Below are 13,223 nucleotides of genomic sequence, written 5' to 3'. Positions count from 1 at the left end.
TTAACACCACACCATTGTTTTCATTTATTTGCATATAGAGATATCTGGAGGTGTATAAACTCCAATTTAAATCAGCCTGTTTTCCATCCACAGGTTACATTCAGGTGCACCTGTGAGGCCTGGGCCATATCAGCCAGTCTTGACTGGGACTCACAGAATCCTCCTTCCTCCCATTGCTAGCATGGTTTCATGCTGGAGGTAACTGGTGAGTTGTCTGTGAGTCGGACCTCACGCTCCTGTAATTTGCCCACTGACTCCTGGTATTGCCCATATGGCACAGGTAGGCGAGTGTTAGGACCCGAGCAACTTGAGAAACCTTGGTGCGGTGCTCGGGCTCAGACATGTCCTACACCGTAGGACATGTTGGCTAATCTCTCAATTTTATCATCAGTTTTAGGGCTTAGTAAGTCTGCAGAATGCACCTGTCTTTGCTATTATTATATTGTTATCACATCCACATAATTGCTATCTTGTGTAGGATGTCTATTGTGGTACTTGTGGTCCGCCACAGGCATCCTCCACTGTATGCATTTTTGCTGGGGATCGCCATTAGCAACGGGCCATAAGTGCAGGTTTTGCTCCTCTGTTTAAATATGCACAACTGCATATGGGTTTGAGCACCTCCTGCCTGTTTAACACCACACCATTGTTTTCATTTATTCCCCTACACTATAAGAACCAAACTCTGTCAGATAGAGCAAAAACACTGAATTTTATAAAGGCTAATTTCCCTGGGTTGAGGGCAGCATTTCAGGGCATAAACTGGGAGCAGCTACTGTCTCATAATAATACTGAGGATAAATGGGAGAGCTTTAAAAGGAGTCTGTCATCAGAATTTTACTTTTTTAACCCTTCCCATAGCTCCCTAGCATGCTTACAGTTAATAAAAACTTTACCTCTGGCATCAATCCTGGACTTATAGAACCATCAAAAACGATCTTTATAACATATGCAAATGAGGGCTCGCAAGTGCCCAGGGGCGGCGTTACCCTCGTAGGTGCCCTGCTAGCTCAGCCTTTTCATTGCTTCCCCCCGCCCCTTCCTACCCTCCGCCCGCCCATCCTTTCCCTCTGACTGCGTATCTACCACCTTGTTATTCCGCCGAGATCCCACGCCTGCTCACTCATTCCTTTGGCCGGCGCATGCGCACTGCGATGCCCATTCCTTGTATGGCATCACAGTAACTATTGCGCATGCGCCGGCTAACGACGCGAAAACACAACAAAGGAGGCGGTCCATCGGCTCATGCGCATTAATTACTGTCATGCCGTACAAGGAATGGGCATCGCAGTGCGCATGCGCCGGCCAAAGGAATGAGTGCACAGGCGCGGGATCTTGGCGGAATAACAAGTTGGTAGATAGGCGGTCAGAGGGAAAGGATGGGCGGGCGGAGAGTAGGAAGGGGCGGGGGAAGCAATGAAAAGGCTGAGCTAGCAGGGCACCTACGAGGGTAACGCCGCCCCTGGGCACTTGTGATCCCTCATTTCCATATATTATAAAACCATCAAAAACGATCTTTATAAGTCCAGGATTGATGCGAGAGGTAACGTTTTTATTAACTGTAAGGCTACTTTCACACCTGCGTTCAGGTGTCCGCTCGTGAGCTCCGTTTGAAGGGGCTCACGAGCGGCCCTGAACGCAGCCGTCTGGCCCTAATGCATTCTGAGTGGAGGCGGATCCACTGAGAATGCATCCGTCTGCCAGCGCTCAGCGAGCGGACACCTGAACGCTGCAAGCAGCGTTCGGGTGTCTGCCTGGCCGTGCGGAGGCGAGCGGATCCGTTCCGACTTATAATGGAAGTCAATGGGGACGGATCCGCTTGAAGATGACACCATATGGCTCAATCTTCAAGCGGATCCGTCCCCCATTGACTTTCAATGTGAAGTCTGAACGGATCCGCTCAGGCTACTTTCACACTTAGAAATTTTTCTAAGTTATAATGCAGACAGATCCGTTCTGAACGGAGCCACCGTCTGCATTAATATGAGCGGATCCGTTCAGAACGGATCCGCTCGAACGCTAGTTGAAAGTAGCCTTAGCATGCTAGGGAGCTATAGGAAGGGTTAAAAAAGTGAAATGCTGATGACAGACTCCCTTTAAATCCACATTGAGTAACTGCACTAAAAACTTATTCCTTTAGGTAACAAGTATAAATGGCTAAAATTAAACTCCCCCCATGGCTTACAGCTACTGTAAAAAGGGCAATAAATAACAAAAAAAGGGCATTTAAAAAATACAAATCTGAGGAGTCAGATGTAGCCTTTGAAGTTTACAAAGAGCGTAACAAAATATGTAAAAAGGAGATAAAATTAGCAAAAATACAAAACGAACAGTAGGTGGCAAAAGAGAGCAAAACAAATCCCCAAAAATTCATTAAATATATAAATGCTAAAAAAAACAAGTTCTGAGCAGGTAGGACTCCTAAATAATGGTAAAAGGAGGGGGGAGTAGTCACTGAAGATAAGGAAAAGGCAGAGTCACTAAATGAGTTTTTTAGCTCTGTATATTCAAAAGAATGTGTAGAAATCTGAGTCTGACTTCCTTCTAGGATACGTGTCCCCTCCTATCCCTTGGTTGAACTTGATGGACTTATGGTTTTTTTTCAACTGTATTAACTATAAGTGTCGGTGCTACCTCTAAGAGTCGCTACTATTTCCAGAACAGGACCCGCAAGAAAAGGAGTGAAGGAGAGCACACCACGCAGGCGTGGCCACCGTCCGTTCACTGCTGTGGGAGTTTCACAAAATAGCCAAGCACCCTCATTTGGCTATTTTCGGAACTTCCATAGCAGTGATTACCCATGTGTGGTGCTCTCTCCTTCACTTCTGGGGCCCCCCGTTCTGGAGATAGGAGGAGATGCCAGAGGTGGGACTCACATTTCTCTGACCTAGATGGCATATCCTTTAATAATGACTACCTGCAGCCACCACTAGGAGGAACACACTGAATACAGATTTATACAGCTCCTATTAAATAAATGATATCTGTAGACATGCATTTGCAGTTAGCACCATCTAGTGGGGGTTGCATGCAGCCATTGTGATTGAATTCGTCCATGCAAAAACAGATTTCGCCTTTACAAATATATTATGTAATTAGTACAGAATTTTAGGGCTTCAAAATTGAATAGTGCACATATCATTTAATAAAGGTGTATTATTTGGTGGCGCTCTCAAGGGAATAGGCATATGCCCTGTACCTTCTATGTGCACACTTATTTGGGAATGGAGCATCTTGAAAAACTATCATTAATATTTCACACTAAGTAATACTGTTATATTTACAGTCTGGATATCTGTATGCAAATCTGGCATCACATCTTCTCCAAGGTCTCAGAATCTCCATTAGTTCATTAGTAAATGTCCTTGCCTCCTGGTCATTGGCAATGTTATTTGGGCAATCTTTAAGAAGTCTGTCAATTTTCTTTTGGGTAAAATCAGGAAATTTCCCTGCTATTAAATAAGGCAGGAGATCCTTACATACTAGTATAATGTTCTGTTTCTCAGTAATATTGGCACAAGACAAAAGCGTTGGTGGACAATCAGATGATAGGCAGCTGAAAACATCGGTTTCTTCATTTTTCCTTTCGTACTCTGATTGATCTGCAATTAAAAGTGAAGAGATCTTAAATATAAAGGCATTAGCACCGAACAGAAGAAGCAATGTAAATCTCCCCTAATTTAAAGGGAATATGTCATCAGAAAATGACCTGTGGTTTAAATCACGTTTTTAGGTTTAACATATTTTTAAATAATTTTTGATGATATTTTTAATTTTCCAAGTCAGTTTTTATATTTACCGTATTTTTCGCCCTATAAGACGCACCGACCCATAAGATGCACCTAGGTTTTTGAGGAGGAAAATAAGAAAAAAAAAATTTGAACCAAAAGGTGTGCTTTTGGTGGGCTTTGAACTAATGGTAGCCTGTGAATGACACTATTATAGGAGTCTGTGGATGGCACTGTTATGGGGGTCTGTGGCTGACACAGTTATGGGGTCGTCTGTGGATGGCACTGTGTCACGGTCAAACTGATGTTTGACTGTGACTCTGTTGCGTGCAGACTGGTTGCCGGGGGCAACGAGTAGTTTTCTGTTTGCACATACACCTTCCTTTAGTTGGTGTTTTCCCCGTTTTGGTTGTCACGGGGTTAATTTAGGTGTGTCTGCTAAGTGTGGCGGGTGTGACCTCAGGCCTCTTTATATGTTGGTGTGTTGGAGCCTGTGGTCAGTCTTATTTTGTTGTCTGCCTGAGTAGGAGCTCTGCTCCCTGGCGGTATGTCTTTGTGTCTGTGTGAGTCACCCTTATTTATTATATTGTTTCCTTGCCCTGGCTGTGTGTCCCCTCCGGTGTGTCTCTGTTTTCCTCCCCCACCTGGTGTATGTTGTATTGGTGTGGTTGGTGTATGGAGGTTTTCTGGTGGTGTCTTGGCTCCGAAAGGGGCGTGCTTTCCTGGAGGGGTTTAAGCGACGACAAGACTGTGAGCTGCATTCCATCTTGGCTACGGCAGGTAAGTGTGGATAGCATAGTTATGTTGCTGTGTAACTTACCTGCTGTACTGTTTATCCCATGGTTTTGCTTCCTATCTGCCACTGGGCCTCTAGAGACACCTTTTCATCCGTGGTGTAGGATGAATGGGTGGTCTCTGCCCTGTCATTAAGTCTAGGGCATTACAGGGATAGTAGGGTCCTAGGTTCATGAGCATGAGCCCCCTTACCATCTGAGGCGGCTCATGCGCTAGGAGTCCAGGGAGAGCTCAGGGTTACTTTAGGTGGTGTCCAGCTCCCTGTGCCCTGCTATCTGGCGTTGCAGCCACTGCCATTGCATGGTGGGGGGGTTTCCCCGCTTCCCGCCGTGACACACTGTTATGGGGGCAGCTGTGGATGGCATGACACTGCTATGGGGGGGATCTGTGGATGACAGATAAATACCATCTTATGCTATTTGACATCCACAGATCCCCCCATAACAGTGTCAGCCACTGTGAATGCCCCCTAATACAGGGGGTGGGGGCTGGCATCTTCACTAGTTTTTAAATGGCAGCGGGGGCCCAGTGCAGTCATTGTATTCTATTGCACCGGGCCCCGCTCACTGTACTAATGGTATCTACTGTAACTGCAGGCAGGCAATGTTTAACTATAGATATGTTCGATCCAGCAGCCTGTACTTACGATCATAGCAGGCTGGAGACAGGAGGCTGGGCGGGCGGGCACTGGCAGCTTAACTTCCTACGTGACGTGCCTGCGCCGTCTGCTTCATTCATAAAGTGGGCGGAGCAGGAACGTGACATAGGAATTTACGCTGCCAGTGCCCACCCTGCCTCCAGCCTGCTATGATCGTAAGTAAAGGCTGCTGGATCGAACATATTTATAGTTAAACATTGCCTGCAGTTACAGTAGATACCATTAGTACAGTGAGCGGGGCCCGGTGCAATAGAATACAGTTACTGCACCATGCCCCGCTGCCATTACAAAACTAAAGTCCAGCCCCCAGCCCCTCCCTCCCTGATACACACACTGGCCGCGCTGTGTAGCTTGCAGTCGGCAGTGTATCAGTGTAAAAATGGCAGCATTCGCCCCATAAGACGCACTGCCATTTTCCTGCAGTTTTTGCACTGCCCACTATGTCTAATAATTGGCGCCACTTCTTGGTTTATACAGATAACCTTACTGCAGTTATCTCATTCTACTCCTGCCTGTAATGATATCACCTCTGTCTATAGATAAGTCAGGATCCACCATTCACAATAGGGTATTGTCTGAGCTTATCTATTCTTTCCTTGTACAATGACCTCTGCACGAGTCACAGAGCATGTCTAAAAAACTCTCACATACAAGTCAATGAGGTTTCCCCTGTCCTATTGTGTCTATGGCCCATGGGGCTGCCGTAAAGAAAAAAAAAATTAACGCTTTGTAAATGCTGTTAAGAACATCTCAGGCAAGATTGCCATCCCCGTAATTGTCATGTGCCCATTGATTTTATTGAGTCTGTTCACACAACAGTAGTTTTTTACTTTTTAATAAAAAATCATGTAGACATGCACTACTTTGGTCAGTGATGTGGACTATACATGCCCATTGAAGTCTATAGGTCCATTAAAAATCACTGACACAGCATGGATGGCATCCATGCTTGGTCTGTTTTTCACAGACCACTGATAGGAGATACTCTGGAATTAAATTTTCAGCTGAGCAGTGTCCGTGGATTATGGATGACACACGGAGTGTAAAAAACTAATAGTGGGCCAAACAGATTTTTCATGGACATTTTCACAGATAAAACACGGACAGATTTTTGTCACAGACGTCAAATGGACAAGGAAATGTAAACAAAGGCTTTAGTCCTCTGAAATAGTAAATGGTCACGGATGGTATGGACTTACCTTGCTGTTTGTCAATAATGCCCATCTTACTTGTGTCTCTTATAAACATGCGACCATCTCTAAATATTCCAAAAGTAGTTTCATCAATAGATGTGAAGTAGAAGAAATAATTCAGGTCGTTGGCGCTTAAGTGGTGAATGATTTGCAGAAGCTGATATGCCAGGTCCGCTGCCACGTCCGAACCAGAGATATTGAAGGATGACAATGTCAGAGTGCTTGCACTCACAAACAACCGCCCACATGAACCTAAATAATGTAAAAAAGGCCATCCCTCTGCTGTCGGGAAGATCTGAAAGAACAGTGACCACATTTTAATGCAGGATATTTCACAGAGAAATGTATATCACGGTGAATGAAAAGTTCCAACCAACGATAAGAGTGTTATATGTTTTCCCCGTGGTTTCAGTTTTATCACACCCTCCAAACGCATGTTAGTTGCAGTCCTATAATAGTAACCCTAGTGTGTGTTTAAGATAGAGAAATAAGATTGTGAGACCAAATGAGGACTGACGTCAATAGTGACCATCTCTGTACAGTGCTGTGGAATATGCCATAGGCAACAGAGAAAATGAATTGAAGGTTCAAGGTCTTATTCATGCCTGTACACTGTAGGGTGTGATAACACAGTGCGGTTGTGATCGTACCCTTCAGTATACAGGCATGAATAAGACCTTGAACCTTCAATTTGACCACAGCAGGTCACGACCAGCTGTGGTCAAGAACCACACGGCCAATTAGGCAGCACAGTTATTGTGAATTCAGACTGCCTATCTTCATAAGTTAAATATCAGGCAGCTGTGGCCTAATGGCGCCGTGTGGTTGTACCCTAACAAATGTTGCTTATATCTCCTTTTTAGACAGAGCAATGTACCCACTAGTACTTATAGGTGGTCCATACTAGTACACACATGCATCGCTCATCCCCATACTGAATCACTGTTTGCTGAGGATTTTTAAACCAGCTAAAAAGATACCGATTACCCGATAAACGCGCTCGGCAGCAGTATTACAATGCCAGTCATACGATAATCAGAACAATTATCTTCAGGTGTGATAGGGACTTTACAATCCCTTAGTCCTTGGTCCCTGCTTTAGCTCTTCACCAAATCTGTTAGTGAGCCACTGAGTCCACATCATTTTCAGTAGGCCTCATTACAACTAAACAAAGGATTTTGAGATTAATTAAAGGGCTTAAGTAGACAACACAGGGGATCCCTCTGCAATAAATAAGTGGTCATTACTTATCTGGCAGATCCTGTGCCACCGCTCTGGTTCTTTCAGCCTAGAATTGTTTGCCTGGCTGCAGCTGTGACATCATGCCAACAACATATGACTGCTGCAGCCAATCATTGGCTTCTTCAGTACATTGCTGAGGACAGTGATTGGCTGCAGTGGTCATCAGCACTGCAGCTGGGTGAACTAATCCCAGCCGAGAGAACTGGAGCAGTGGTTTGGGACCTGCCAGGTAAGTAATGATCTCTTCTTTATTTCAGATCACTGTACAGTTTCCTCAGGAAATGGTACATCATCTTTTAATGAATCAGCACCAAGCGTTTTAGACTTAGTTTTAGATACAAATCCTGGTCAGAGATGGAGATTCATTAATTGACAAGCTATTTATCACAGAAAAAATGTATACAGCACCACTTGATAAGTCCAAAAACAGGAAAAAGTAGGTGCATGCCCCAATGGAGCTATGTCCACTGTAGCTCCTTCTTTAGGGCTCTTTCACACCTGCGTTATTGTCTTCCGGCATAGAGTTCCGTCGTCGGGGCTCTATGCCGGAAGAATCCTGATCAGTATTATCCTAATGCATTCTGAATGGAGAGAAATCCGTTCAGGATGCATCAGGATGTCTTCAGTTCTGGAACGGAACGTTTTTTGGCCGGAGAAAATACCGCAGCATGCTGGGCTTCTTGGTCCGGCCCAAAAAACTGAAGACTTGCCGTAAGGCCGGATCCGGAATGAATGCCCATTGAAAGGCATTGATCTGGATCCGGCCTTAAGCTAAAAGTCGTTTCGGCGCATTGCCGGATACGACGTTTAGCTTTTTTAGAGTGGTTACCATGGCTGCCGGGACGCTAAAGTCCTGGCAGCCATGGTAAAGTGTAGTGGGGAGCAGTATACTTACCGTCCGTGCGGCTCCCGGGGCGCTCCAGAGTGACGTCAGGGCGCCCCACGCGCATGGATGACGTGATCGCATGGCACGTCATCCATGCGCATGGGGCGCTCTGACGTCATTCTGGAGCGCCCCGGGAGCCGCACGGACTGTAAGTATACCGCTCCCCACTACTACTATAGCAACCAGGACTTTAATAGCGTCCTGGGTGCCATAGTAACACTGAAAGCATTTTGAAGACGGATCCGTCTTTCAGTACACTTGCGTTTTTCCGGATCCGGCGTGTAATTCCGGCAAGTGGAGTACACGCCGGATCCGGACAACGCAAGTGTGAAAGAGGCCTTAGATGCAAGAGAAGAAAAAGAGGCAGCACCCAATTTCGTAATGGGGAAACAGAGATGTGTTCTTTTAACCCATGTATTAGTAATCCAGGTACATGCATCCTTTTGGCTATACCTTAGCCATCCTCCTTTTCTTCTCTAATATCTTTATCACGCAATACAGTGTCTCCTATCACAATTATCAAGTGAAAACATTTGAAAATTTGCCATGTACAGGCTACTGATATGGTACAATATAAATGATAACTATAGAACAGCCAAAGCTTACCTGTAAAACAATTGGGTGCGTATTAACTGAGAGTGTGTACAGCAACCTCAATCTGTCCTTGTCTGTCAGGTGGGTCATATACACGCTACCAGCATCAAACACTTCACTATAGCGCCGGATTATTCTATCTAAAAGACGCTGGGAGGGGCAGCGAAGAACTTGAACTGGTAGACCCTAGAAAAGATAGATCAGCAAGAAGACATAATGAAGACATAATAATGGAAGGAATAATCGGATCGCAAACTAATTACAAATAATGATAACTAGACCATCAGTCTATATGCAGTGTATGTTCAATGCATGCTCTGGTAAAATCTCCCAATGTACATTCATTGACAAAAGAAATAATGGTCCAAGAAGAAGTTGTTGGAATTAATGAACTTTCTATGTCTAACTTTAATGATTAGAGATGAGCACATTTTTAAAAAATTCGATTCGGCCGGTTTGCCGAATTTTTAGAAAAAATTTGGTTCAATCCGAATTTATTTGCGGTGAATTACGTAAAAAAAAACGGCTATTTCCTGGCTACAGAGAGCCTTTATAGTGGATTAGAACACTGTGCCTTGCAGTAACACGCATAGGGAGTCTGCTGTGGTAGTGAAATAATACTCAGTATGACATGCAGATGACAGGCGTTGCTCTTAGAATCACTGCACACTTCACTTATTTGGGCAGTCACAGGGCCAAAACGACCAAATAACTCAATTATGAACTCAGACTTACAGGTCGATGTTAGCGCCAAGAAGAAGCACACTCCATTTACACCGTCGTCAGCTGATTCCACATAGATGTCTACAGAACCTGTTCTATTAAACGCTTAAACAAGTAGAGCCCCCGACAGAGTGGAGAGGGTGTCAGCAGTACGTTTGTGTTGATGACACTGATTATTTTGCCCTTCCTCTGATCCATCAGAACCATAACCCCCAAAAAACAGATCCTGTCTGTTGAGCATCCGCCTTTACTCGGTCAGCATTTGGTCAGTAATCCATCAGTATTGCTAATGCCAAAAAAACAGGAGTGGATCCAAAACAGAGATGACACGTGAATAGAATATTTGCATGTCTTCTATGTTTTGTACCCACTCCTTCTTTTGGCTACCAAATCACAAGTCAAGTCTTATTGGACTATACAGGCCTTATAGCTGCTACACAGACAGGATCCGTTGTGTGTCTAATTGTTCCTCCCTTCTGACAGATCAGAAGAAGGGTCAAATAAATGATGAAGTCAGCCAGGCCGAAAGGCAAAATAGTGGCCGAGTCATGAAGTGGGGAGGGTGGAAGCAGAATGAGGAGACCACAGAGTGGCCTAATAACAGAGTCTGGAGGTGGCGGCAGCATCAGGAGGAGGCCACACAGTGGCACAATGACAGTGTGGAGGTGGCAGCAGCAGCATCAGGAGACCACAGAGTGGCAAGATGACATAGTGTGGAGGTGGCAGCAGCATCGGGAGACCACAAAGTGACTGGTGACAGAGTGGGGAGGTGGCAGCAGCATCAGGAGACCATAAAGTGGTAAGGTGACTGTCACGATCAGTAAGGGGAAAAACTCCACACTAAACACAGGAGAGAAGGGGAACAGTAACTGGGCCTGGAAACTAGGGAAGGAACAGGTCACCTCCTGAACAACACTAATCCAGGCCCTAACTACCTATCAATATGAATAGACCTTGAAGGTAGGAATACTCATATGCTGTATACCTAGGCCCTTATATCCCTATAAGGCCCTGGAATGAGGTTAGGACCAGAGATAACCCATTCCTCCCCAGATGGACGAATGGAAGTCTCTGTCTAAGGCCTAGATACAAACAACAGGAAATATGACAAACACAAAACAATAAAAAAGACAAGACTTATCTGAAAGTAGAAAACTGGCAACTCCAGAACCAGAGTACAACTGACCAGCTAGTTAGAAGGCAGAAAAAAAATCTATAAACCGCACCTCAAAGAGCGAGAAGCGGCTACTCATGGGAAAAGTAAATAACCAACAAGCAACACCTAAAGCAAGGGGTGTGGCATTCACCAAAACACAGACACAATCAGATCCACAGTGAACTTGTCAATTTAACCCACAAGTTGCTAGTCTCTCTGATCTCCTGGTACCTGCCACGGAAACGTCCGTGACACTGACATAGAGGGGAGGTGACAGCAGCATCAGGAGACCACAGAGTGGCAAGGTGACAGAGTGGGGAGGTGGGGGGGCAATACGAGTACCAGCTTAAGATGGTGGGTGAAAGAAGGAGCACTTGGCATCAGATGTGTGGCATCAGGCAGGTGGCAGCATCAGAATAGTAGCTGAGGCAGGTAGCCAGGAGAAACAGGTCTCTTTTGTCAAAGTGTTGGTGTGGCACCATGGATGATCTAGTCTGATGCATCAGGCATTAGTGGGTGGAAATCCTAGCTGATTCATCTTGACAAAGGTCAGTGTCTCCACATTTTGGGTGGACAGGCGAGATCTTCTTAGGGTAACTATGGCCTCCGCAGCACTAAACACCCGGTCTGATGCCACACTACTGGCTGGGAAGGACAGCTTTTCCAGGGCAAACTCTGCTAGTTGTGGCCACAAATTCAGTTTGGCTGCCCAGTAGTCCAGCTGATCTTCAATGTGGAGCGGCAGGATACTGTCCAAGTATGCCACCACCTGCTGGTTCAGATCCTGCTCCAGGACTAGCTGCTCATGCTTGTGAGTAGTTTCTTCACTAGGTAGGTGAAGAAAGCTGCTCATCAGCCATTCTAGACTCAAGTTGCTGCTGATGGAGCTGGAGCTGTTGGCGGCTTAACAAAAAACTGCCACACCGCCGAGTAGGTGATTTTACCCCCAACACTATGCACTGACTGACTGCTACCGCCGCTGCTTCTGTGAACCCGTGCACCACTACTTTTGGGGCAGGTAGACTCCTCTGAAGCGGGTGGTGTACCCCGGGCACGTTTGGCTATTGACCTCCCAGTACTGCCACCCTGCCTACTCCTGGCCACGCTAGCGACTTGCTGGCTCCGCCGCTGCCTCACAGGCAAGCTGCCACCCTCTTCTCCCGATGATGATGATGAAGCCCCTAATTCTCCCGGCTCTCAGCTACATCATCATCGAGTACTGTCTGCATGTCACTGATGTCCTCCTCAACGGCCTCACCAGCTCCCACAACAGTCTCCTCACCACTACTTGCCCACCTAGCGGAGAAAGCAGCGGATATTTCCTCCACATCTTGGCTGGCCAGTAGCTGCTGACTGTCCTTTAGTAGCTCGTCCTTGCTGTATAGTGGGGCTGAGCCCACACCATATAATACTTCTCCTGGTGAGGGAATAGAAAAGGACAGAGGCAGGTTGAGGGCACAGGGCCTGCTCCCAAGCCATGCCAAATAAGGGTTGTGTCTGACGAATGCCCCCTTACTCTGCTGCGACCTGTGCCTGCGCCAGAAACATTTAGGCCTCTGCCACTCCCCTGTGCACGGCCTGGCAATTCTCTGTCTGACATAATACTGTTAGATCAAATAAATAAATACAAAGTCAATTAAAACATCCCAAAAAAGTCAAATTTTCTCACTTCACCACACAATAGCTAATTAACCTTTTTTTCCACTAATACACACCAAAAATGGCTGTAATTTTCTCACTTCAACACACAACGGCAAATACTTTTTTGTGTGCCACTAATACACAAAAAAGGGCTTTAGAACATATAACTGCACCGCTGAACGGCAAATAGGCCCTAATTTTTTTCCACTTATACATGACACAAAAGGCTTTAGAACATATAACTGCACTGCTGAGCGGAAAATATATTTTTCTTTTTTCCACTTATACACTCCACAAAAGGCTTTAGAACATATAACTGCACCGCTGAGCGGAAAATATATTTTTCTTTTTCCCACCTTTACACTCCACAAAAGGCTTTAGAACATGTAACTGCACCGCTGAATCTGAATGGCAAATAGGCCCTTTTTTCCCCCACATATACATGACACAAAAGGCTTTAGAACATACAGTTGTGTTCAAAATTATTCAACCCCCAATGCTGTAAAGGGTTTTAGGGAATTTAGGGTACATTTGTAATTGTGTTCAGAATAAAATCTTACAAGGACTTTTTAAAGAACCAAAAGCAACTAAAATGACATCAATTGTT

At 45.4% G+C, this 13,223-nt stretch overlaps 1 protein-coding gene across 1 annotated transcript in view; it reads right to left on the bottom strand.

Moving 5' to 3' along the window:
- Window positions 1-2,345: 2,345 nt before the first annotated feature.
- DIPK2B (divergent protein kinase domain 2B) overlaps window positions 2,346-13,223 on the bottom strand; it is an 88,364-nt gene continuing 77,486 nt past the window's right edge. Inside the window, exons 3-5 of the mRNA XM_044283596.1 lie at window positions 9,109-9,282; window positions 6,381-6,669; window positions 2,346-3,602 (exon numbers count right to left, since the gene is read on the bottom strand). Coding sequence (XP_044139531.1) covers window positions 3,262-3,602; window positions 6,381-6,669; window positions 9,109-9,282 — 804 coding nt within the window. The 3' untranslated portion in view covers window positions 2,346-3,261. The remainder of the gene's footprint in view (window positions 3,603-6,380; window positions 6,670-9,108; window positions 9,283-13,223) is intronic.

The sequence above is a fragment of the Bufo gargarizans genome, chromosome 3 (genome assembly GCF_014858855.1).
Source record: "Bufo gargarizans isolate SCDJY-AF-19 chromosome 3, ASM1485885v1, whole genome shotgun sequence".
NCBI lineage: Eukaryota > Metazoa > Chordata > Amphibia > Anura > Bufonidae > Bufo > Bufo gargarizans.
Note: the sequence above shows the minus strand (reverse complement) of the source record. Positions and strands in the feature narration are given on the sequence as shown.